This window comes from Hyaloscypha bicolor (assembly GCF_002865645.1).
Source record: "Hyaloscypha bicolor E unplaced genomic scaffold K444scaffold_182, whole genome shotgun sequence".
NCBI classification, from domain to species: Eukaryota; Fungi; Ascomycota; class Leotiomycetes; order Helotiales; family Hyaloscyphaceae; genus Hyaloscypha; species Hyaloscypha bicolor.
In genome coordinates, this window is record NW_020194684.1 from 4484253 (window position 1) to 4510523 (window position 26271).

The following is a 26271-nucleotide window of genomic DNA, read 5'->3' on the forward strand; positions in this document are numbered from 1 at the left end:
GTGAATTTGGCTAGAATAGCTCCTACTTTCTTATATTTCTTAGTCTTCTTATATATAGCCTTAATTTATTAATTATTAGTAATATAGTATTAAGTAAAGCAAGTAGTATTAATAGATAAATTATTATAATATATATATACTAATTTCTAGAGCTTTAGTAAAAGCTTCTTATTTAGTTTATATTTAATATCTTAAAAACTAATACTGCTTTTTATAAATAGTTATAAGAAGAGAATATAGAACTCCTAAAATACTTAACTAGAATATATTTAAAGCTTACTAAAGTTATAATAAGTATTCTATATCTTATTAGAATTAGAATATAGCTTCTTTAGATAAGAATAGAACTCTAAGAGCTAATAGTACTAATTTGGACTATTTTTATTTATATAAGGGTTAGTTAGGGCAAGAGTATTACTAGTAAGTTTACTAGAAATATAAATAATCTTAAGATCTTTTAAGAAATATAAGTTAGTATTTCCTTATAGCTTATTTTTAATCTGAACTAGCTAGTTATTAAAAATAGTATAATCTTTAGTAAAGAGAATTAGATCTGGGAGCTTAGTAACTCTAGTATTTCTAAAAGAAGTATAAGATATAAGAAATTCTAAATAGGAATAAGCAGGAAATAATTCGGAATTCTTTTAAGAGGGATTCGGAATAATTAGAGCGGATAGAGTAAAAGTAGTTAGAGCTATTATAAGCCAATCTACTATAGCTATATAGTATTTAATTTTGTTCTTAAGCTTAGTATTATAGAGCTTAGTATTCTTGAGAATAGCTTTATTATAATTATAGGCATTCTTATATGAAATAGCTCTTTAGATATTTTCCTGGTAGCTTTTTATAATAATATTAATATCTGAAAGTAAGGTATTAGGTTCCTTAGCCTATTTATATAACTCTCTAGTAATAATATGGTTATTAGTCTCTAGAAGCTTTATAATAAAAGCAGAGGGTTCTATTTCTATAGACTTGTCTATAAATTCTCCAGGAATGCTAATAGGACGTTCGGTTCGGGAAGGGCCGCTAACGGGACGACCTGAACTAGCAGGAGCTTTACCGGAAGCCTTGGCAGAAGTTAATATAGTTCCTGGTCACGTGGTATCCTGGGAAATTAACCTATTATACTTTTCCTCTACCATATCCTCCCTGGCAGTCTCGTTACCGGTATATATATAGGGCCTACGAGGTTATAGGGTAGGGCTTGGGGGTAGTAGTCAGGTTACTGGCCTGTGGGTGCCTATTACTCTAGGACTTGGTTAAAGAGTAGCCTTTATTCGAGGTTCTTTGATTTTTCGGGTTTTCGGGGGGGTTTCTGATACGCTACTGGCGTATGTTTGTAAAGGTATAAATACCTAATTCCTCTGAGGGTTCTAAAGCTTTTCGCTTTTGTTATTCTGGAGTCTATTGCTCGAGTTTCTGAGGTTCCGTCGTCTTGGCGGCACCTATATTTCTGATGGTTCTGAATTGGTTTATTTGAAATCCTCTACAGGATTAAAGGGAGTGAGCTTTGAATACTGTTACGGGTACGGCATTCAGGGCTTGGAAAGCAAGGTAGAAGGTCCCTTACGAAGACGATTCAAAGCTAAGGAAGGGAAAACTAGAATACAGGAGGCTGCGAGGGAGTATATGCACCCCACAGTGCGCTAGTCCTGAAGGGGCTAGCCTTCTAAATATCTCCAGTGCATTCCAAGCATATTTCCCTAGCGAGGCGGCCGCGTCACGTGCGCCTAGGAGGCATCTGGCATCTGGCGAGGCATCTCAGATGCCGGGCATCTGGGAATTGTGACAATATATTACTAATTTTCTGTTTTTAGCTTTAATATAAAAGAAGCCTTTTATATAAATTTTCATTTTTTATATTATAATTATCTTTGAAAAATAGTATACTAGTAGTATAGAAATTTTAAAGTTAATTAGGTTATTAGTTCCTTATTTATTAAAGTTCAAAAATCGGGAGTTTTGGTATAAAATGACCGTGCATTGACTCTGGTCGTGCGTTGACCTTGGATCTCGGTTATACTGCTCGCAAACGGGCGTGATATACGGTACAAGAGAGGGTTTGATTCGAATTTCGATCCAGGGGAAAGTCGCAAACGGGCCGGATACGCTTATATATCAAGCAGCGGTCTTCCGTACGAGCCGACCACGGGATCTGGCTCCTCTCTTGGCAGTATATATACAGAGAGTTCGATTTTAAAGAGATAAGGGATTTTAAAGAGATAAGGCGGGTCTGGCACTTGTGGCAATAGCATAGGCGGGCCATTATAAGAAGAGAGTAGATTAAAAGAGAGCAGGAAGAGCGTATCTCGCAGACAGATTTTGGTGTTCCTATACAGACCGGTTCACGTAACAGTGTCCGTTTTCTACGGAGCTACGGTCAATATAATAAGAGATTTATTTATTATTTCGGTATGAGGGGAAAATTCGCTTAAGCCTCAGGCACGCATTTCGCTTAACTTTCGCGCCAAGGTGTATTTAGCCTTGCCCCCAATCTTCCACGAGCATTACGCTTCTGTTCTAGAAAAATACACAATTCTAGAAATCTTGTTTGTATCGCGTGAACTGTGCTTTTACCCAGTCGATCGGTTGACCAGGTAAATGGTTCACTTCTGCCTATTTGTCCTCTGAACTATTATCGGCTACATCACGTGACAGTTTGATGTTGTGCCTGAGGATTTTTTAGGCCATTTAGAACGTCCTAGAATCTGGCTCAGAAGAAAGCTGCTGGCAGGGATTTTGTCTGTGCGTCACGTGGGGTGTGCGCCAAGCAGAGAATTTTTCTAGCCGCCCTGCCTTTCAAGTCAAAATTATGTCTCGAGCATCGTTCTATCCCAGCCTTCATCATTCTTCAAATTCGCATCTGGCATGATGCGACACCATCGCATGCCTCAAAGACCGAGACATGCTCCTGAGTCTCTCATCACTCCAAAGGTACAGTCCTCCCCGCTACCTCATACGCCTCAACTCCTGCACAACTATTGTGATGAATTTTCCAAAGAGAAATTATCGCGGCTTATGACGCTCTTCAACGGGTGGTTGATTAGCAATTACAAATACGCAACTTTCTGATCTGTGTTGTTATTCTATCTTGGCATTCGAACATTTCAACGCTCTCATCGCTGACATCAAATCAGATGCGGACACATGGAGCTAAACTGGCCGACTACCATTGTCTATAGCACGACTCTCCGCCGCATCAGCTCTGCATCAGCTCTGCATCAGCTCTGCATCAGCTCTTCCTTCGTGCCCAACGTCCTTCGCCCCGCCAGATGTAATCCAGCGCACAATGCAGGGATATCCAGCATGCATCGGTGCTGCATGATCTTCACCCGTGAAAGAAGAACGCCCGGGTGATGATGCACCCAGGGTGCTATAAGAGCAGCGTTTCATACCTGTGGAGTGCTTGTAGCCAGGCGAATGTTCACATGACTGCATGGAGATTCATATGCTGGTAGCCTCGACGACGACCGAACACGCCACCGCAGATTGAGGCTGAAGGAGCTAGAACCATCAACAGACTCGCTGTATAGGCGCTGGAGAGAAATAACCTCATGCTGCCACATTGTCTTTGAGCATAAGTAAGACGTTGCACGCTGCGTCATAACGAGGCTTCCTCACATACTATAGGTGAACCAGTCGGTAAGTCATAGGTACAGTTGGCTCTGAAGAGTCCTCGACAGCGTTTGTGGCCGCTCAAGTGGCACATAATCTTCTTTGCTCTTTCAAGTATTTGAGCAGCGAGATTCATTGGGTTTAAGGTAGGCATGTTGCCACTAGGCCAGGGTCTGGTCAGTAGGTATGTATTATACAATGCTCTAATGAACATGGCCGTGATACACAAAATCTCCCATAGAGCTTGCCTGCTTCAAAGCTGTCATCCTTGTACCCTCATGATTTCTTCCTTGTTCCTGTGCCCATATCCTCTCTATTCGTTTGTCTTTAATCCTCTCTACTGCTGGCTCAAGTGAAGCAGCAATTCAAACCAAGATGGATGCTCAACAACTTCTTCAATTCCGATACGATAGCTGCGCCTCTGCATATGAGCGGCAAGCTGACCAGCACTGCTCGCATCACCTCCGAGCTCGAACAGAGACTCTGTGGAGTTGTCGCAGGGTATTTCTTGCGTAGACAAGACATCGCACCACGCCGCGCCGAGAGCAGCTCTCAAATCTGCCGAGCAATTTGCCAGAGTTGTCAATTGCTCACTGGTAGGCGACACACTGCTGCCCTTCTCTTCTGGCAGCGGCAGCAAGGCCGACATACCATAGATCTCCCTCGGCGCCATGGGTGCCATGAGCTTGGCACCCATCTTTGTGTATAACCCAGTAATGGTCTCGCTCAGATCTGACCCCATTCTCTCCGCTAGTGCCTGCGGAACGACCTGATCCTTGAAACTGAGAAGGATCTCCATACCATCTTCGCCCGGCGTAGAGATGACATATACCTGAACATCGTCAACATCACCGGTAGACAAGTCGACACTATCGAAGTCCACAGCCCTTCCTCGCGGACTACGCTGTTCGAAGTTCTGATGGATGATCACGGAGCTGAAGAACGACCACTTGGCCCAGTTAGTGCAATTGCGAATGATGGTCTGACTGCCCATGCTCTCGAAGGGCGTGCTGGCTAGCTGTTGAGCAGCTACAGCTGTGAGGAGATCTCTTGCTGTCCAATTCTGCTCAAGGATGATGCGGTACGGTATGATATTGACGCATGCACCAAAGACGTCTTGGCTGCCCGCTTGGCTGCGACCATGGACGAGACTGCCGAAGACAACATCATTGGTCGCCGAGTGCCTGGCGAGGACGTATGCCCAGGCTGCTTTGAGCACGTTGGCGAAAGTGAAGTCCTCCGAGTTGATCATGGCGGTCGGCAGTGTCTTGACCACTTCCGGGCCGTTAGCATATCCGAGTTGAAAGGTAGTTTGATACTTGAGCTCTGTTCGACTGCTGCCCTTGAGCAGCTTGCTCCAGTACTCTGACATCTTCTCTCTGTCGAGGAGTGATAGACTGTATAGGTGGTGCGCAAATGAAGGTATTGCATTGTTGGCACACACTGATGAATTGTAGCTGTCTTCGAATGCTGTCCACATCTTTTCGAGCGCTATCCCATCATACTGAACATGTGACAGTCGAATCACGATTCGATGTCTCTGGTCTCTGGTCTGGCGAACAATGAAGATCTTTGTGACAACATCCCCGAAATGCAAATCGGACAGCAAGTCCCGATTCTTCAGATGCAAAGTGTACTCATCGAGACTATCCGTTGCAGTCTCGAAAACTGTGCTGTCGCTGTTAACATGTCTGAGGACGATTTGCAGGAACATGTTCTTGTACGGGATGACGACCGTCCTTAGCATATCGAATTGCTCGAGAAGAGAGACTAAAGCATGCTGTATCCTAGGAAGGTCGAATTCGTCATCGAGATCCATGGTGTGATAGAACACTGAACTGCGAGCAGTCGTGTATGTGCCCAGAAGATATCGAGTTTGCTGATCGGTGACAGGGAGAATGTCAAGCACATTGTCTAGTGACAGACCGTACTCGATCAGCTGTTGTTCTATTGGTTGCTGACTTGCCGGCGGCAATAGAGAGAAGGGTTGATAGTCAAGCTCGACTACTCTCGACTGCTCGGCTCTTCTTTGCATTTGCAATGCCATCTGCGACAATTTGACATTCCCAAGTATGTCGGCGACGGATAGATCGAATCCTTCGTGTCGAGCTCTCATAGTGAGCTTCATAGCTTGAATGGAATCACCGCCGTGCTGCAAGAAGCTGTCATCGGCGGAGATTGATTCGATTCCGACATTGAGAACTTCACTCCATAGCTTTTGTAAGCAGAGTTCGTGGTCAGTCGACGGTGCCCGGCGCTCTGCCTGGGTGGAGAAGGATGTTGTGAGCTCGTGCCGAGTCATACTTGCTCCGATTGCGCGCAGCTGCTTGCGATCCATCTTGCCAGAGGAGGAGAGTGGTAGTTCTTCGATCTTGATATAAGCTGAAGGGATCATATAAGCAGGAAGTCTGGCAGCAAGCCGGTCTTGTAAACCTATCATCTTCGCTCTGACATCAACATGCTGGCTGCTCTGTACGAAAGCAACAAGCATCAGCTTGTCACTGTCTCTTGGCGTCAATACCTCTGCCGCAACCTTTCCTGAAGGGCCAGCGTCGATGCAGGCTATCAGGTTGTGTTCCACGTCGCCGAGCTCTAAGCGTTGGCCATTGATCTTAGTCTGGGCATCCTTCCTGCCGATGAAGTTGAGTGATCCATCAGAGCTGTAGGAGACAAGGTCACCGGTCTTGTATAGGCGTCCTTGACGTCCTTTGTGGTTGGTGCCATTGCCGCAGATGAGCCATTCTGGCGAGTCAATGAATGATGCTTTGGTCCTTTCGGTGTCCCTGAAATAGCCAGCTCCAACGAGTGGGCCTTCCAGTAGTAGCTCGCCGACAGCTCCAATTGTGATCAGCCTCTGATGATCTTGACTATCGACCACCCAAGTACAGAGGCCAAGGCCTCGACCAATACAACTGGCTGAAGATGCTGCAGAGTGGCGCTCGACTACTGCCATTGTCGCTTTGACTGTACATTCCGCAGGGCCATACATGTTGAGTACGCGGGCGTATGTTGCCCATTGCGAAGCGATGTGGCCTGGGAGAGGCTCACCAGCGAAGACGACGGTCTGTATGCCACCAAGGTCAAAAGGCTGCAGTACACCAGCAACAGATGGTGTTATATCCATGAAGTTCGCTTCATAGGCCAGTAGAGCGCCTGCGGGGTCATTGCTGATCTCCTGCTGCGAGGGTATACAGATACATCCTCCTGCAGCGAGCGTGTGAACGAAGTTGGACCATGAGATGTCGAACGCGTACTTGGCAAGGTCGCAGACACGACTTGATCTGCTGAAGCCAGTGGCAGCCTGTTGGTGGTAGATTGCGCTGCTGAAGTTGGAGTGAGTGATCACTGCTGCCTTTGGGGTACCGGTGCTGCCTGAGGTGAACACAAGATATAGATTGGCTGATGCATCGACAGTTGGCAGTACCTGAGTGCTTGGCGCGTCGAACGATTTCAGCGTCTCTTCGCAGAGCACAATGACTTGTTGATCTATTAAGCCTTTTGCAAGCTCTAGATTGGCGAGGGATGACAAGATCACTGGCGGATCGACCTCCCGCACAATAGCTTCAAGTCGGCTGAGAGGTAATGTGGTGTCTAAGATGACTGAGGCACAGCCAGCTTTCATGACTGCGAGCATAGCCACAGGAGTCCAGCGACTCTTCTCGAAGCATATAGGGATTACAGCAGAATTTGGGCCGAAGCCATCACTGACAAGTCCAAGGGCGATCTGCGTGGCAATGCTGTCGAGTTCTTGATATGTCCAGTGCCCATCCCACGCGCAGATCGCTGGAGAGTGTGGGTATTGTGCCACATTCTGTGCGATTATGCCATGTACAGTGAGATCAATGGTGGCCGGGATGCTGGCGTTCCATTTCCAGATTTGATCCAGATCTCTGTGTCCGGCAGTCCGAAGATCAGCTATCGTGAGCTCTGAAACCTGAGAGCTACATAGCTGTCGTAGGATCGATTCAAATTGCGCTGCAAATGTCCCCACCTGATCTCTTGAGATGACTTGCGAATCAAACTTCATTCGAAGCAGTGCGCCAGTAGCCTCAAGGTCACACTCGATCGTGATGGCATAGGCGTCGAAGTCGGTCACTAGTTCGTCGACTCTGCCTGTGTCACTATCGATCTCGTCCTCTGCATCGATGAAGAGAGTATGCGGCTGTTCGTTCACAGCTTGAGCCGAATGGACGAGCAGAAGCGTTTGGAAGTCACAAGCAAGTCGAGCGGCTGGGCTTATCTTTCGGATCTCTTGCAGACCAGTGTGCTCGAAAGGAGTCATGTCAAGCATCTGAGCTTGCAGTTGATGGAGTAGCTGGGATATGCTGCTTTCTCTTGAGGTCTTCACACGGAGAGGTACGGTGGCAATCGTGGGAGCTATCATGTTCTCGATGCCATGGACCGGAACATGTCTGCCGTTGACCGTGACTCCGAAGATGGCCTCAGAGGAGTCAGTGTATGTCGCAATCAATATTGCAAGAGCAGCTCGAACCGTAGTCGCTGCGGTCGTGTCCGTTCTCGGCCAGGACAAATCTCGAATCTGGTACGCAACACCAAAATCAGGGCTTGGTTGAGTTGATGAAGACATCGAAGGAAATATCTGAGCTTCAAGTTGCTCGAATTGTGAAGTCCAGAACTTGCTCACAGCGTCCTTGTTAGTGTCCTGTATGAATTTCACAAAGTTCTGGAAAGGTGGTGGCGACTCGAGCTTCGGGACTCCTGCATAAGCAGTCTCTAGCATCCGCATCAATTGTGGAATAGACCAGCCGTCGTACAATGCGTGGTGTACGGTCCAAACAAAGACAGAATAGCCCTCGAGACTCGTTCGTATCTCCGAGCTCATGAGAGAGGTGCCAAGACCTATTGCCAGTATCTCGGCCTCCTCGATTTTGCCGATTTTCTGCGAAGTTTGAGTCCAGACAGCAGACTGGGCTGCGATGATAACCTGTATCATGCCTGATCCGGGAAGATCGACTATTCGAGTGCGTAGTATGGGTGTTGCCGCAATGGTATCGTCCCAGGCCCGTCGAAAGCGGTCAAGGTCAATGTCAGGTTGCAGCTCATAAGCCCATTGCGCCACGTAACTCCCAGGTCGTTGTAAGGTAAGAGCTAGGAGACCTTCCTGCAAAGGCGTACATGGAAAGGCGTCTTCGATCATGCTTGTAGCAATACCACAGAGCTCTGCTATCTGCTCACGAGCTGCTGTTGAGCTGGCGTTTGCAGGCAGCAGCGAGAAAGCCGGGACGGCTGTGTCTTGCGTGCTGTGGATGGTCTTCATTCTTTTGGACTGGTCGGCCAGGTTCGGATAGCGAAGAATGTCAGTCACTGGCAGTTTGAAGCTGTCATCTCGAGCCATGGCAGAAAGCTTCATGGCGCCGACAGAGTCTCCGCCAAGACGAATGAAACTGTCGTCAGTCCTGATGGTGTCGGAGGGGACCTCGAGTACAGTTGACCAGAGAGCTGCGAGCTCCCTCTCCATGTCTGTCATTGGGCCTGCATTCTCTGTTGCTCGTGCAACACCTTGGGCGTTTATCTCTTGTCTTGAAAGATGCTCGTACATGCCTCGTAGTTTCCCTCTGTCGATCTTACCGGACACCATCACGGGGAAGCTCTCTGTCCATATGAATGCGGAGGGAACCATGAATGCCGGCAGCTGATAAGCAAGCTTGGCGAACAAACCAGCAGTGACTTGTCGCAGTGCTGCAGAAGAGCCTCCTTCTGTGCTTAAGAAAGCCACGAGCACTTTCTTCGTGCTGTCTCGAGGTTTGACAAGCTCGACGACCACATGGACAACAGCCTCGTGCTCTATGCAGGAGCGAATACAGTATTCGATCGAACCCAGCTCTATACGCTGCCCATTGATCTTGATTTGATTATCTTTCCGTCCCAGGCATGATAGAGTGCCGTCGTGATTATAGCGCACAAGATCACCTGTTTTGTACAAGCGTCCTCGTCGCCCCGCGTAGGAATTGAAGCCACGGAGCATCCATGGAGGATCATGGACGAATGATGCTGCTGTCAACTCTAGGTTGAGATAACCGGGGCCAACTAGCGGGCCTTCGAGGAGAAGTTCGCCAACGCATCCAAGAGGGACAAGAGAGTTTCTTGTAGTGTCAACCACCCAAGTGACGACACCCACACCGCGACCAATGGAAACCTGAGAGTCCTCTGAGCTGATGTTTGTTGTTACCGTTACAGGCGTACACTCGCAAGGTCCGTAGTGGTTCATAGTCTTGACTGTACTCGCAAAGACTTTGCTCAACTCAGGCGTCAAGGCTTCACCTCCCAGGACCAAGCATTCTATGCCTCGCAACGTTGCAAGCGGAAGCAGCTGAGCGACTGTCGGAGTCAATAACAATTGAGTGATGCCGAATTGATCGATAGACTCTGCTAGGTTGTCACGACGGTCAGCCGGTGACGGAATGCAAAGGCAAGCACCACATTCGAGTGTCCAGAGCATTGTGGACCAGGACATGTCGAATGAGTATGCCGCGAAATCGTAGACTCGGGATCCAGATTCGATGGTGTGCTCTCTGCGGAGATAGTGGATAGAGCTGCTGAAGTTAGAGTGTGTGATGGACACCCCTTTGGGTACACCAGTACTGCCTGAGGTGAAGACGATGTAGAGAGTATTGCTGGGCTTCACATCAGAAAGGGCAGCGGGGAAACCAGCCAGGATCGGTATTCCTGAATGGACCAGATTGAGTTTATCCACCACTAGCATTGGGCAGTCCGCATCATTAGCCAGGGCGATGGCTGTGTCCTTACCAGCTGTCGAAGACAGCATGACTGTCGGTTTGGCTTGCTCCAGAATGACTCGCGGACGGTCCTCTGTAAGTTCAAGGTCCAGGATCAAGCTGACGCCTCCAGCCTTCATTACCGCGAGGACTGCTATTGGGGTCCAGCGACACTTCTCAAAGCAAAGACCGACGATCTTCTCAGGCCCGACGCCCATGCTGATCAGCCGATGTGCTAGCTGGGAAGAAAGACTCCCCAATTCTTGATATGTCCAATCGCCGTCCCAGGCGCAGACAGCAGGGCTGCTAGGCAGCATGTGCACGGTCTTGGAGATCAAGTCGTGCACCAGAGCATTTACCGGATCAGGCGCAGCATGATTCCAAGTCCAGATCTCCTCGAGGTCCTGTGCGCTGATCGTGTCAATGGTTGACAAAAGAACAGTGTCTGCTTCAGTGTTGATATCTACAAGTGACATGAGAACGGATTCTACTAGTGACAGGGTACGCTCGGCCTGAGTTGTGGACAGACATGATGAATGGGAGTCGAGGGACAGCTCAACCTGAGTCTTCCCATATGCGATGCCGAGGGATATATCGTACTGTGCAAGGCAATTAGCGACAATGTGAAGGTCTCCGCTGTCTGCGTTATTACTTACTTCAGTTGGGTCTTTGTAAGCGATATCGTGAAACAATAGGTCTTGAGTATCGACATCTGCTCTGGTTACGACATCATCATTCTGGAAAGACACTATAGTGTTGAAGAGTGCTTGACCGTGAGACAGGCCGAGCTCATGCTCTATATCTGCCAGCGAACAATGTTGATATTCAAGATCTCTCATGACTTGGGCATGTAGGTATCGGACAAAGCGTTGACTGTTGGTCAAGGCGTGGGAAGAAGTGTCAGCCTGGCAGATCAGGAGGTTGGCATAGGCGCCAACAGAACGGTCGATATCCGGGATGTGCGAGTCGCGACCAGAGGCAGTGTACCCGAAGCATACCTGATCGTTGCTGGTATAAGCCGCCAGAGTCAACGCCCAGACACTGCTGAATAAGCTTGCTGGAGTCACTGACTGAGATTCGCAGAAGTCTAGCACTTGTCTGAACTTCTCTCCATCAATTCTGAGCACAGCTGATATTGCTCGATCGCCAGGTGTCGGATCTTGAGAGATCCTGGGGAAGACGCATGGGTCTAAATTGGTGAGCTTATGTTTCCAGTAGCTGAGCTTGTCGACCTCGGAGCTAGCATTGAGTTGACGAGCGAAGCTACGGGTTGTCTCGATGAGATCCCTGCAGTCAAGTTGTTGATCATAAGCCTTCGACCAGTCGTCCAGCAAGATCGCAGTTGATATACCATCAGTAATGGCGTGGCTCATCTCGATGTGACAGATGATGGTACTGTCTTGCTCAACCTTGTAAAGTACAAGGCGATGTGGTGGTACTAGCCGTCTTTGATAATCGATGTCGGGTAGTCGATCGATCGAGATCAAGGCTGCGTCTCTGGTTGGAGCTGTGGTGACAATGACTTCTCCCTCGAAGTATCCCAGCACTATCTGAACGAAGGCCGTCCTCTTGTCGATGCCCTCGACGAACACACTGCGAAGAGCCGGATGACGTGCGATGACGGCTTGCCATGCTTCCTTGAGAAGGTCGATGTCCAGAAGCTGATTCCTCTGTGTCACCTCATATGTAAGTGACGTTTTGTAAGCCGAAGAATCCTTTCCCTGACTGAGCAGCATTCCGTCCACCATGGGCCAACAGGGAAAGACATCAACAACTGCCGCTCCAGTGTTGGATCGTATGATAGGAAGGATCTGATCTTGAAGCTGGTCGAGAGCTTTGTAGTCGAGATGCAGAAACTCATAGTCCGCAATCGTCAGTGAGCGTTGCGAGGCCAGCAATGAGCTACACAAAAGCCATGCCGAACGAGGGATTTCCTGGAGCCATTGTCGAATCATATCCTGGTGGTTGATCCATCGATTCCACGAGAAGGACAGGTCAGTGAGACCTTTTTCGACTGACATGTTGATGCTGAAGAGTGCTGAGGTGGGCAAAGCAAGGCCGACATCAGAAACATTATTGAATGCAATCTTCTTGAACATCGAATCGTCACCTTGCAGCTGGGAGTGACCGTGATAGTTGAAGAGCACTTCCATGGTACCTTCGTGGGATTGAAAAGCTCTCTTTCCGTCTTGATTGTGGTAACGCGAAGCGAAATACTCTCTGCCGTTTGAGCGAAGCATTCTTCTGGAGTCCTTGATGGCTCTCACAATATCGTTGTTGCGGCAGCGCGAAATGTGGAGCGGTGTCATGGTCGTGAACCATCCTACTGTTCGAGAGATGTCGATATCTGAACTCCAAAATTCCCGTCCGTGGCCCTCAATGAAGATCGTAAGCCCGTCGCGATCTTTGAAAACCTCAAGAAATGCAATCCATAATGAAGCGAGGGTAAGATCGACTGGCTCAGTATTGTAAGCCTCATTAGCCTTTCCAAGGAGAAGCGCGGTCGTCTTGTGGTCGATGGTAAGCATCTCCTCCACATGATCAGCAAATGTGTTCGATATGGATAAGTCATAGCCCCAACAGTTGAGATTGTTGTGATTGTCTGTAGAAAGTAGCTGCACCGGCTTGTGCTTGGACGCTTCAGCGTTCATGATCTGCAGATTGCTCCACACCTGGAATGGTACCGCCTCTTGCAAGGTTCCACCATTGAGCAGCACCTCTAGATCACCGAGGATAATGTGCCAAGATATCAGGTCGACCACCAGATGGTGCGCGATAAGTGTCAAGAACTGGTCTCCAGATCTCAAAGTGAACAGATCCACGGCGAAGACTTTGCCTTGTGCAATGTTCAGCTCTTGGTGTCGCTCAGCAAGGTTGTTCTCGACGTCTGCAACAGTGTCGACCTGCAGAGAAGTAAAGTGGTAGATGCCATCTTCAGGCTTGCAGATGAGCTGCAACCAGGATTCTGTGACCTTATCAAGCTGGAATCGTGCTCTCAACATGGAATGCAAATGCACAAGCTGCTGGACAGCGGTTGCGACTTGTTGAGACGACACTCGGCGTTTGAGCTGAAGATAGGAAGCCTGGTTATAATAGTGGCTTCTGGTACTTACCTTGTCAGGTGGTGACTGATTAAAGAACCATTGCTGCACAGGCGAGAGGCAAAATGGCTTCTCGAACTCTTCGATCTGCACTTTGAAATGCTCGGCAACAGTCGCAGATGCGGCAACACCAATCAGTGTCTCGATCTTGAGCAGCGATGCCACCGAGATGGCGAAGCCTGCAGCACGGCAGTGGGGACTGACTCGCATGGCCGACATGGAATCGCCGCCATTTGCAATGAAGGAACGGTTGATATTGATGTTGCTCTCAGGGCTGTCAAGGAACAGGCTGCAGGCGTGGCAGATCACTTTCTCTGCTGCTGTGATGGGTCTGCGACATACTGATCCGGCACTAGCAATACCAGCGCATGTTTCGTCATCAACATGACCTATCCAGTCCTCCAGCACTTTGCGAGACAAGCGATTGTCAGTATTGACATGAATTTCTTCCAGGGCTATCCAGACAGATGGCACCATATACGCCGGGAAAGAGTTGTCCATCGACGCCTCCAGGGCTTGAATACTGTCACGGACTTGAGCTGCTTGGTCATCGGAGACGAGTCGTGGTTTGTGCTTGCTGCTGCGATGATCGCGCTTAGGTGATATTTGAAGACTAAAAAAGCCGACAAGTTTGCCAAAATAAGGTCCAGCGGTTGGGATCAGACAGACAGCTTGACGAACTAGAGGCACTTCGCGCATGCGGCTTTCGAGCTTGTCAAGATCTACTGGCTGGCCTTGTAGCTTCTTCTGGCCTGCCTTGCGACTGACAAGGACCAAGCTGCCGTCTGAATTGTACTGTGCGAGAACGCCAGTCTGATACATGCGCCCATAACGTCCGTGAAACCCTGGACCACCACCATTAAGGAGCCATGGTGGATTGTCCACGAAGGAAGTTGTTATGTTTTTGGCGCTGTATACGCGGTCCATTCCCGCTGTGGAACACTCCAGCACGAGCTCACCAGTGCACCCTATTGGCACCAGTCTACTGCTGTCTTCCATGCCAGTGATCCAGGTCTTGGCAGCAGTGCCGGTAATAGAATGAGCGAACTCTGACGCAAGTTGTCCTGACCCGGCGTTAATAACCTTGGTTGTGACTGATCGGTCTTGACTCGCAGACATGGGTGTATCGAAGTGTCGGCTGCTTGCATCTTCGTCTCCGGAGCTATTCGAGTTCCATTGCCAGATGTCACGCAAGTCTTCGTCGCTGATTGTCATGATGCTGTCGCCTAGCGTGTCCTTATCTAAAGTTTGACATGACTTGGCAAGACTGATGACTGTATTCCTTAGTAGCGACATGATGCGGCGTGACTGATCATCGTTGCAGTGTGATGGTGCGCAATTGATAGCCAAATCTATCTGCTTGATGCCGAGAGTGATACTGATCGCCACATCATACTGCTTCTGTGTCAACGGATGTCACTAGACATAGGGTCGACTTACCTCTGTTGGATCTTCTCCATCCGCATCAACGAACTCAAGCTCTTCATCGGCAGGCTGGTCCAAAGAGCCATCATTGTCTTGTTGTATGGAAACGATTGTGTTGTACAGCTGCTGCCCTGGAGCAATCTTCAGTTCATGTTGAATGCTAGCCAGATGGCAGTGCTGATGCTCCATGTCTTCCAACACCTGATTGTGGAGATACTGGACAAATCGACCGTTGCTCCAATCACGAGATATGTCTGCGCGGCACGTCAGCATGTTTGCGAATGCTCCAATGGCCTCCATGATATTTGGAATTGGTAGGTCTCTTCCTGAAGCAAGATATCCGAAGCAGACAGAAGTGTCGTCTGTATATGCCGACAATGTCAATGCCCAAGCTGCAAGAAACAGATTGGCGATCGTGATAGAATTCGTCTCGCAGGATCGCCGGATGCACGCAAGATCGGTGCCATCGATGTGAAGAGTGGAACAGGACATGCTTCTCACGGGTTGTGACAGTTCATACAGTGCAGGGAAGTAACATGGTTGTACCCTCGTCAGCTTTTGCGTCCAATACAGCCTTTTCTTGTTTATATCGGGTTGCAGTGCTCTAGCGAAACCTCGGGTCGTTTCCAGCAGGTCTGCTCGAGTTAGAAGTCCTGCATAACCCATTTGCCAATCTCGGAGAAGGATCGTTGTGGATTCGCCATCAGTAATAGCATGGCTCATATCGATCTGAATCAAGACAGTGTCTGTATCTGATATCGGGCAAAGAACCAAACGGTGGGGAGGCTTGAGCTGCTGATAATGGGGCCTTGGAAGAGTCTGCAGAAATCTGTAAGCGGCTCTCAAGCTCTCACTGTAATGCAGTTTGATCTCTGGGCGACAGCTGTTGAGCAACACTTGATTGAAAGCTGTGGTGTTGTTTGCGCTTTCAATGAAGACACTGCGAAGAGATGGATGCCGGTCTACTACAGCTAGCCAAGCTACAGACAATCGCTCAATATCGATCACATGGGGGCTTCGAGGCCTGATATGATAACGCTGTGTGGTTTCATAACTTCCGGACCCTTTCAGCTGGCTAAGGAGAATGCCATCTACCATAGGCGGGCAGGGATAGATATCTTCGATCTCACTAGAGTTCAAAGTGATGATCTTGGGGATGATCTGAGTTTCGAGATGATCCAAGCCTGGGTAGTCTAGATCCAGAAATTCATAATCGACCAATGTTCGCTGCCTGACATCCAAGGTAGGCAGATCTTCGCAAATGGATCGAATAGAGCGCACAATCTGATTTGGCCATTCTTGGATGAGTTGCTGGTGAGCCAAGTGACGATTCCATGAAAACGAGATGTTGGTCTTGCCTTGCTCAATAGATATGTTGACCTCAAACAATGCGGACACGGGCAGGTCAGGTCCTTCGTCAGAGACCTCCAGTGTAATGCTTTTGAAGAGTGCAGTCTTACGCTCAAGCTGCTGAAATTGGCCGTGATAATTGAAGACCATCTCTGCCGTGGTTTCATTTGCGCTAAACGCCCGAGCTCGGTTGTCGCGGAGATATTTTGACGCAAATGATGCCCTCCCACTGGCAAGTAGTCCCTTTCTGGCATCTTTGACCCGTCGCACAATGTCTGATAAACTGCTGTTGGTGTTTCTTGCAATGCTAAGCGGGTACATTGTGGTGAACCAGCCGACGGTCCGAGAGAGGTTAGTGTCTTCTTTTAAAGTGTCACGACCATGACTCTCATTGACAATAGTGAAGCTATACCTCGGAAAGATTTGAAAGAAAGCATGTGAGATTGCGGCAAGGAAAAGATCGACTGGCTCTGTATTGAAGGCGTTGTTCGCTTCCCGCAAGAGTTGTCTTGTATTGTCCCGATCAATAACGACAGTTCTGTTCACATAGTCCTGAACTTTATTTGGTGTCTTGCCGGCTACGAAGTCCCAGTGAGACAGATCATTCACTATGTCTGAAGTCGATAATGTAGATCCCGATGCAAAGGTAGACTCCCTCATTTCTTCGATCTGCAATCGATTCCAAATCTGAAATGGCAAGCTCTGCAATGAGATTGTTGCTCCTGCCAGTATTGCTTCCAGGTCTGCAAGAATGATCCTCCAGGAAACAAGATCAATAACAAGATGGTGTGCAATGAGCAGTAAGTAGAGCTCCTCCTGAGTGCCCACTTTGCAAAGATCAGCAGAGAACACGAGGCCACGCTTCACAAGAAGCTGCTGTTGTCGCAAAGCTGCCAAAGGCGCAAGATCAGCATATGACTCCAACATCGACGTTTCGAAGTGATGGTTTGAGGCACTGGGCTGTGGAATGATCTGCATCCATTTGGTATCAGGTTCCTGATAGAATCGTGCACGGAGCATGGAATGCGTTTCCACAATCTTCGCAATAGCAGCACGCATGCTCTCGACAGAGACTGCTTTGTTCATGCGAAGGTAAAATGATTGATTGCAATAGTAACCGGGCTCATCGACTGGGTGTTGACCAAGCTGGTTGAAGAACCATTGCTGCATTGGCGACAGAGCAAATGGTGTGTTGAAATCCTCGCTTACTGTGGTTGTCGAGCTCGCAGCCACAGAAGACTTCAGTGCGACCTCGACCAATGATTTGCTTTTTAGCAAGTTTGCGACGGTGACAATAATGTCCGCAGGGCAGTGCGCACTCAGCCGCATTGCTGAGATGGAATCACCTCCATTAGCCACGAACGATCGTGCAAGGTTGACGTCGGAGGCAGACACATTGAGGACGACAGAGCATGCGTATTGAAGGAGTCTCTCTGCTTCGGTAACTGGCTGCCGCAGAACAGAAATGCGATCAGTATCGGCGACAAGGTTGTATATCTGCTGGTCCATTCTGGAGAGCCAGTCATCCAGCTGCCTGCGACTGGTCTTCCCAGATGGATCGAGCGGAATGTCCTTGAGCACAACCCAGATGGTTGGGATCATGTAAGAAGGCAAGACATTATTAAGATAGCTCTTTAGCGCTTCGACATAGTCCCTGACAGTGGTCGTGAACTGCTCGAGACCTATCTCAGCATGTGGTTTTATCGTTGATGAGTCTGGGTCTGCAACCGTGACACCAGTAGTTAGAGCTAATGAAGCTGAGGCACTTGCACTGAGTTTGAAACCATTCTTTGCGAGGAGAGTATCGGTCTCGCTGGTATGTTTCATACTGATCAGACCGACCAATGTATTAGCGCAAAGACCAGTCTTGGGTAATATGCATGCCGATTGTCGTACTTGACGGAATTGTGCAATATGGTTCTCAATGTCGCCAAGCTCAACACGTTGGCCGTGAATCTTCACCTGCGCATCCTTTCGACCAATGAACGTAAGCGATCCATCCTCATTATAAACAACTAGATCGCCCGTTCTGTATAGACGACCTTTTCGGCCAGTGCGACCTGAAGCACCATGAAGCAGCCAGACGGGGTCCTCAATAAATGCAGAGAAGGTGCTGGTCGAGGGTTCAAGATACCCAGGTCCTACCAAAGGCCCTTCGAGAACCAATTCGCCGATGCTGCCTATCGGTACAAGCGATTGACCTGATGCCGCATCCACAATCCATGTGTTGACGCCGAGACCTGTCCCGATTGTCGTCATGTTGCCGCCTGGACAGATGTCTGCCACAGTCGCAGTTGGTGTGCATTCGCAAGGGCCATACGAGTTCTTGAGCTTGACTAGCGAAGCCCACTCCTTGGCGTGCTCTTCAGACAAGCGTTCACCACCAAGGATGAGGGTGTCGAGAGATTGTATAGTTTCGTGTGGCAGAACCGAGGCCGTAGAAGGGGTTAATTCAACGTGCGTCACGCGGAAGCGACGAAGAGATCCGGCTGTGTTTGGGAAGATGATCAGTAGAGCTCATATTTGAGGATATGACTGCGGCAATTAAGCATTGCCCTATGCCCTCAAGTGCTCACCTAGGTCATCACGCCGCTCTGCATCCGCGGGGATACATAAACAAGCACCACACTCCAAGGCGCCAAGTACATTCGACCAGGACACATCGAATGCATATGATGCGAAATCATAGATGCGCGCGCCGGGTCCGAAGTTGTGCGCGCCATTTTGGTATCGTAGGGCAGTGCTGAAGTTTAAATGACTGATTCTTACTCCTTTTGGGATGCCGGTGCTCCCGGAAGTGAAGACAATATAAAGCGTCTGAGACGGTTGCACTTCTGGCAGAAGTTTCAATGTCTGCTTATCAAACAGCGCTTGGAGTTTGTCGTTGACAACGATGACAGGCTTCCACTCGCATAATCGACCAGAAAGGTTCCTGTTGGTCGATGAAGACAGAATGATCGATGGCTTGATTTGCTGGACGATTTTGAACAGACGATCTTGAGGTAGGGTGGGATCCAGTGTCACACAAGTGCCACCTGCTTTCATCACAGCCAGCATCGCAATAGGCGCCCACTTCGACTTCTCGAAGCAAAGAGGAACGACTGTCTCGCAGCCGACTCCGAGATGTACCTAGAAGCATGAGAGTATCAGTGATTGTAATGTCTGGACGCAATGCTCTGGCATTCTGAGATAAACAATTCATCAATGACTCACCAGATGATGCGCCAGGCGAGTCGACATATCGTGCACTTCCGCATACGTCCAGATACCGTCCCAAGCGTGGATCGCTGTAGCATGAGGTTGTTTCAGACATGCATCAGCTATGAGATCGTGGACTCGAGCCTCGATCGTCGTCGGTGTCGGTACCTTTGCGTTCCAGGTCCAGATGATATCGAGCTCCGTCTTGCTGACCGCCTCAATCTCGGCGATTCGTTTCGTGCTGTTTGATGAGTCGCACAATTGGCGCAAAATGTGCTCGAACTGGTCTGCCAAGTTCGAAACACGGCCGCTGCCGATGACTCCGTCATCATATTCGAATTTGAGCTTCAGACCGTGCTCCTCCAATTCACATTCTAGCGTCAGGGCGTAAGTTGTGAAGTCTCCGGAGGCAACCTCTTCTGCATCGTCGTCATTGTGAGCAATGAATAGCAAGCTCGCTAGATCCTTAGTCTCCTCGAAAGGGTGGATCAGTAGTAATGATTGGAAGTTGCAAGCCTGCCTGCATTCGTTGCTGATTCGTGAAATGTTCTGCAAACCTGTTTGTTCGTACGGGATCATTTCTGTCATCTCTCTTTGGACTTGATCCAGATATGCTTCAACAGACTGCTCCCAGTCGAAGACCGTTCGTACAGGCAGAGTTGTGAGTGTGGGACCTGTTATCTCATTGATCTGATGAACTGCTGCCTGGCGACCACTCATCGTTACACCGAAGATCACGTCACTCGAGTTCGTGAGGCGGGCTGTGAGTATCGACCACGAGGAGCGGATTGCTGTAGCAGCAGTGATGCTCGATCGAGGCCAGGTGATGTCTTCGATATGATGAATGACATATGACTCCGCCCTTGGCTGATGCGTTGCTGAAGGTAATGTTGGAAACACCTGCGCTTCTAGTCCAGCGAATTGTGCTTGCCAGAAGCTGTTGGCATCTCCCTCCTCGATGTTGAGAATGTGTTTGACGAAGCGGTTGAATGGAGGAGCAGGCTGCAGAGCAAAAGTATCCTGGTAAGCCTGGTTTAGCCTGTCCATGATGAGCCTCATTGACGATCCGTCGTAGAGTGCGTGATGAATTGTCCATGCGAAGCAATGTGTTTGGCTCTGATTGTTCTCGGAGATGTTAGCATATCGTACAAGCGGCTTGCCCAAACCAATTTCTGCCTTTTTGTCGACTTCCTGATACTCGCTGACACTGAGGTGATGAGACCATTGAACATTGTGATCAAGAATGACCTGCACAAGTCCTTGATCCGCAAGATCCACGATCCGGGAGCGCAGAGTTGGTGTCGTTCTCAGCACCTCCTCCCATGCCCGTTGAAATCGTGCAAGATCGACTGAGCGTCGCAGAGGCAGAATATACTGAGCAGTATAGTCGCCAGCTCTTTTTGCTGTGAGCGCTAGAAGTCCTTCTTGCAGCGGAGTGCACGGAAAGATGTCTTCTATTCGAGCAATGTCAACTCGACACAGTTCTGCAGCTTGTTCCAATAGCTTTCGAGGATCCTTTCTGGTATTTAGTAATGAGAATGGCGGGATGTCGTCCTCATCGAGACCGGAGACTTGACCCGTCGATCTTGCCATGTCCTTGAGTACGGGCTGCTTGAAGATACTTGTGACCGTTAAATGAAGCCCTACCTTACGAGCCAGGCCCACTAGTTTCATGGCTCTGATTGAATTTCCTCCAATTTGGAAGAAGCTGTGATCTGCTTTGATGGTGCCTGACGTCTTGATACCAAGCACTTGAGCCCAGAGGCTTCGCAATTGCCGCTCTGTAGCTGTACAGGGTTGTTGGCCTCCGTCACTGCCAGAACTGAGCGCCATAATCTGCTCGAATGTCAGCTTCTGACCAATTTCGCGGAGCCGGCGACGATCAGCTTTCCCAGTAGTCGTCATAGGCAACCCCTTCAGCACCAGGTAGGCAGATGGAGTCATGTGAGCCGGAACGTGCGCTGCTAGCCTCTCATTCAGACCTGTGAGGATCCTGGCGCTCTGTCCAGTGCCGTCGAGTGCACTGTCGTCAGCGTGTCGCTCATTGACCACATGAATGAAAACCATGAGGATCGATGTATCGCTTTGGGACGGTGTGAGTATCTCAGCGAACACATGGACTTGCACATCAGCAATGGCTATGTTGTTTCGAACATGATACTCGACGTCGCCGAGCTCTACTCTTTGTCCATTGATCTTGACTTGAGCATTATTGCGGCCAACGAAGGTCATGGTCCCATCTGGCTCATATCTCACGAGGTCTCCAGTCTTATACAATCGACCACAACGACCAGGGTGACTTGGAGCGCCTGACGAGGCGTCGTGCGGCAATCCGCGGACAAGCCATAGAGGATTTTCGATGAAAGCTGTCTGCGTTCTCGACGCATCTCCAAGGTAACCGGCGCCGATGAGCGGTCCTTCTAGCAGAAGCTCTCCAACAACACCTATTGGTACAAGCTTGTCGTGGTTGATAGGCTGCACGATCCAAGTGCACAGTCCGAATCCGCGGCCGATGTTGGCAACTTGTGCTTCAGTCTCGCCGATTCTCGCGAAGGTTGCTTTGACACTGCACTCAGCAGGACCATATGTATTGAGAACAATCGCTCGTTCGGCCCACTGAGCGCCGATATGGGTAGGTAGGGCCTCACCGCTGAACAATAAGTGGTTTAAGGCAGGGAGATCAGCCGGTCGTATAGTGCTTATGACGGAAGGTGTCAGATCGACAAAATTTGCCCTGTACTTCAAGAAGGAGTCGGCCAGATTGTCGATCGCTTCTGTTTCAGATGGGATGCACAGGCATCCGCCACTGGTCATAGTGTGTAAGAAGTTCGACCATGTGACATCAAAGACATACTTGGCGAAGTCGTACACCCGCGAAGTGCTCTTGAACCCCATAGATGCCTGCTGGTGCTGAATAGCACTGCTGAAGTTAGAGTGCGTGGTAATGACACCTTTAGGCACTCCAGTACTGCCAGATGTGAACACGATATACAGCTGATCCGAAGGTTTCACCTCTGGCATCTCGACTACCAGCTCTGCTAGCTGGTTCAGATGCACATCGCTTATGACTACCATTGGCCTGTCCGTGAGCTGCTTGGCCAGTTCAGTCTGCGCAACAGATGCCAGTACCACAAGTGGGTGCACCTGTTGTACGATACTGCGCAGACGCTCTCTAGGAAGAGTGCAGTCTATTGCTAATGACGCTGCGCCTGCCTTCATGACCGCAAACATTGATACTGGCATCCATTTCGACTTCTCGAAATAAAGGGGGACAATGACCTTGGGTCCCACACCAAGGCTGACCAGATGCTGAGCAAGCTTGTTGGCAGCAGCTTCAAGCTCGCTATAAGTGAGATCGCCATCCCATGCGCATATGGCAGGCGAGCTCGGGATTCGTCTGGCTACATCAGCAATGGCATGATGTACCAACTTGTCGACAGTTTCCGGGACTATCTTGTTCCAATTCCAGACATCTCGCAGATCGTCCACACTCGCAGATTGTGTTGCAGTAAGTTCCTGTAGTGTCCTGTGTGTGGCTGTCGAAGGTCCAACAGTTTCAGTGACCAGCGAGATGATAGTCGACTCCAAGAGTGAGATAACTCGACGTGCTTGCTCGGAGTCCATGCAGGCTAGACGATATTCTGCAGTCACGCGGACAGCCATCTTTGACTGATTAATGTTGATAGTGATGTCGTATTCGGTTGGATCACGCCAATCAACTTCGATGAAATGCAGCTCCTGATGCTCTGGATCTTGCTCGTCCACGCAATCTTCTTCCTTCTGGAAAGACATGATGGTATTGAATAGTGATGACAGACCAAGCTCGTGCTGGATCTCGGCGACGGAGCAGTGCTGAAAGGCCATGTCTTCCAACACTTGCTCATAGATATAGTGCACGAAGCCCCTCTCATCATGCTGTCGGCCAAGATCAGCACGACAGATCATCACATTTGCATAGGCACCGATGGACTGATCGATGCCTTTGACAGGCAGTTGACGTCCAGAGGCCAGATATCCGAAACAGACTCTGTTAGATGCGACATAAGCTGATAGCACTAAAGTCCATGCGCTTTGAAAGAAACTGGCGAGCGTGACGGCCTGCAATTTGCAGAATCGCTCAACAAGCTTGAGGGTCTCCGCTCCAATCTCAAGAGATATGACACCATTTGGCTGAGAACTTATAGCTGGTGTATGGCCCCTAAGATGAGGGAATGTGCAAGGTTCCATATTCGACAGCTTATCCTTCCAGTACGCCGTCCTCTCGATCCTTGAATGGGCTGCCAAAGCCAATGTGAAATTCTGAGTAACATCTTGAAGTTCCCGGACATCGAGCTCTCCTGAATATGCTTGCACCCAGTCCTTCATAGTGATAGCAGTCGAGGCGCCATCGCATATGGCGTGACTGATCTCAATCTGGCACAGGATGTATGGCTGACCAGAGATACTGCAAAGTGTGAGTCGATGTGGAGGTCGAGGTTGAGTATAGTCGACCCTCGGCAGACGCTTCACTGTGTCGAGCGCTCCTTTATAGCTCTCACTTTCGACAAGGAGGACGTTGCCACGGTGCGAACATAGAACAGCGGAATTGAAGGCACTACGAGTGGCATCCATGCTTTCAATGAAAACGGTTCGCAATGCCGAATGACGTGCGATCAATGCTTGCCAGGCATCGACGAGCCTACTGATCTCGATGCGATGTGATTCGCGTGGCACGATCTGCCAGGTCTGAGAAGTCTCGTATGACCCTGTGCCTTTTGTTTGACTTAGTAGGATGCCATCGACCATCGGAAGGCATGGTAGAACGTCCTCGATGTGAGAATCGTTGAGTAGCTCAAGGTGCGGTAGAATTTTGTTCTGCAATTCGTCGAGTCCACTGTAATTAAGGCTTAGAAACTTGAAATCACACAAAGTGCGCGATGTCGGTCTGCCGCGCAGTTCGTTGCAAAGTGATTGCAATGATGGTACGATCTGTGCGATCCAGGCCAGAATCGAATCTTGGTGGTCGATGTGTCGATTCCAAGCAAAACAAAACTTGGCCACTCCAGCCTCAATGATGACATTGATGTCAAATAGGACAGAGGTTGGCATGTGCGGACTTGTTGCAGGCACAGCGTCATCAAGATTTATGGCAGTGAAGAGTGAGTCTGTTCGCTCAAGCTGTTGAAACTGGCCGTGATAGTTGAATTGGACCTCCATGGGAGAGCTGTGCGACTCAAAGGCTTTGATGCCATCCGGGTTCAAGAACCTTGAGACCCAGTATGCCAGTCCATTGGTCGGCAGATGTCTTCGAGCATCTTTGACTAGTCTCACTGTGTGCACAACGCTATCGTCTACGCTTCGATCCACGTGTAGAGGACTGAGCGTTGTGAACCAGCCAACAGTCCGAGATAGATCGATAGCTGTGTCCGTTAGTGGTTCACGGCCGTGACCCTCGTTGAAGATGGTGAGTCCTGTCCGTTCAGGAAATGAGTGGAAAAAAGCATCCCATACTGCAGCTAGGATGATATCAACAGGTTCAGAATTGAATGCAGTGTTAGAATCCTTGAGTAGCAATGATGTCGTGGCAAGATCCGCCTCGAAAGTCTTCACAATGTGGTCGTGAGTAGTATTAGAAGTCTGCTCGTTGAAGTTCCAGAAATCCAGATTATCATGTACGTTAGTAGTCGAGAGGACTTTCTCGGGTGAAAATCTTGGCGACCGTGCTTCTTCGGCTTGCAGTTGCGTCCAAACCTGGAATGGAGTGCTGTGCATGAGCTCCTTGTCTGACAACAAGGCTTCCAGGTCGTCCAGTATGATCCGCCATGAGACCAGATCAACCACCAAATGATGGGCAACCAGGATGAGATACTGAACGTTTTCAGTGGTCAGGTGATAGAGTGCTGTGGCAAAGACTAGGCCCTGCTCAAAGTTCAGGCTTCGGTGGAGCTCGATAGCATTTGACTTGATCTCAGATAAGCTCTGAGCATCCGCAGAGCTGAAGTTATAGACAGCGTTTTCTACCCTAGGAGCGCTTTGCGTCCAGCCGCTCTTGGACGTCGTGAACCGCACACGAAGCATGGAATGGTGTTGAACAATCTTGCGTATAGCGACAGACAATCTCTCAGGAGGCACGAAGCGACTCATCTTGACATAGAAGCCTTGGTTGTAGTAGTGTCTTTCATTGAGATGTTCCTCCCGTGGCGCTTGATCAAAGAACCACCTCTGAATTGGTGATAGACTGAAAGCCTTGTCAAGGACCTCGACATGGGTCAAGACAGGTGTTGCGGCATCCATTGAGGCGGAGTCTGCCACAATACTTAGGGACTTGCCCTTCAGCAGGCTAGAGACTGAGAGTGTCAGGCCTAAAGTACGACAGTAAGGCGACAGACGCATTGCTGATATCGAATCACCGCCATTTGCGACAAACGAGCGCTGTATATCAATCTCGGCTGGCGATAAGTTCAGGATGTCACCACAGGCGTTGCGTAGGATATGCTGTCTACGTGTCTGAGGCTCGGCAGTCGTGGACGGGTGACTCATGGTGTCGATCTTGGCAACAGTCTGCGAGTCTAAATGGCACAGCCAGTCTTCTAAGAGATGTCGATTGAGCTTTCCTGAAGCGTTGAGAGGCAGATCCTTGAGTGGTACCCAGATAGAAGGGACCATATATGGCGGCAAATACTCTCTCAACAGAGCTTCGAGGTCCTGAATGTGCTGTACAACACTGGGATCAGCCTCTGCATCGATCAACTCGATAATAGCTGTAGTTTTGCTTGTTTGGCGACTATGGATGTCGAACACTCCCACCAACTTCTTCGCAAAGGGACGGGTCTGAGGATACAGAGCTGCTGACTGGCGTGTGC

The 26271-nt window shown here is 49.2% G+C and overlaps 1 protein-coding gene across 1 annotated transcript; it reads right to left on the bottom strand.

Moving 5' to 3' along the window:
* Positions 1-3738: 3738 nt before the first annotated feature.
* Positions 3739-26267, bottom strand: K444DRAFT_574468 (acetyl-CoA synthetase-like protein). The gene is made up of 5 exons (XM_024877436.1): positions 19445-26267; positions 18808-19360; positions 14897-18720; positions 11012-14851; positions 3739-10954 (listed from the first exon to the last, which is right to left on the bottom strand). Exons 1-5 carry the CDS (start codon positions 26072-26074, stop codon positions 3956-3958), a joined length of 21846 nt encoding a protein of 7281 aa, XP_024728643.1. The 5' UTR covers positions 26075-26267; the 3' UTR covers positions 3739-3955.
* Between the last annotated feature and the right edge of the window lie 4 nt (positions 26268-26271).

Excerpts from the sequence above, each read along its gene's own strand:
- K444DRAFT_574468 (XM_024877436.1), bottom strand. The coding sequence starts at position 26,074 with ATGGTCCCTTCTATCTGGGTACCACTCAAGGATCTGCCTCTCAACGCT. Across the intron at positions 14,852-14,896 it reads ATGGAGAAGATCCAACAGAG|TATGATGTGGCGATCAGTAT; the intron begins GTAAGTCGACCC and ends ACACAGAAGCAG. Across the intron at positions 10,955-11,011 it reads CTTACAAAGACCCAACTGAA|TACGATATATCCCTCGGCAT; the intron begins GTAAGTAATAAC and ends TGCCTTGCACAG.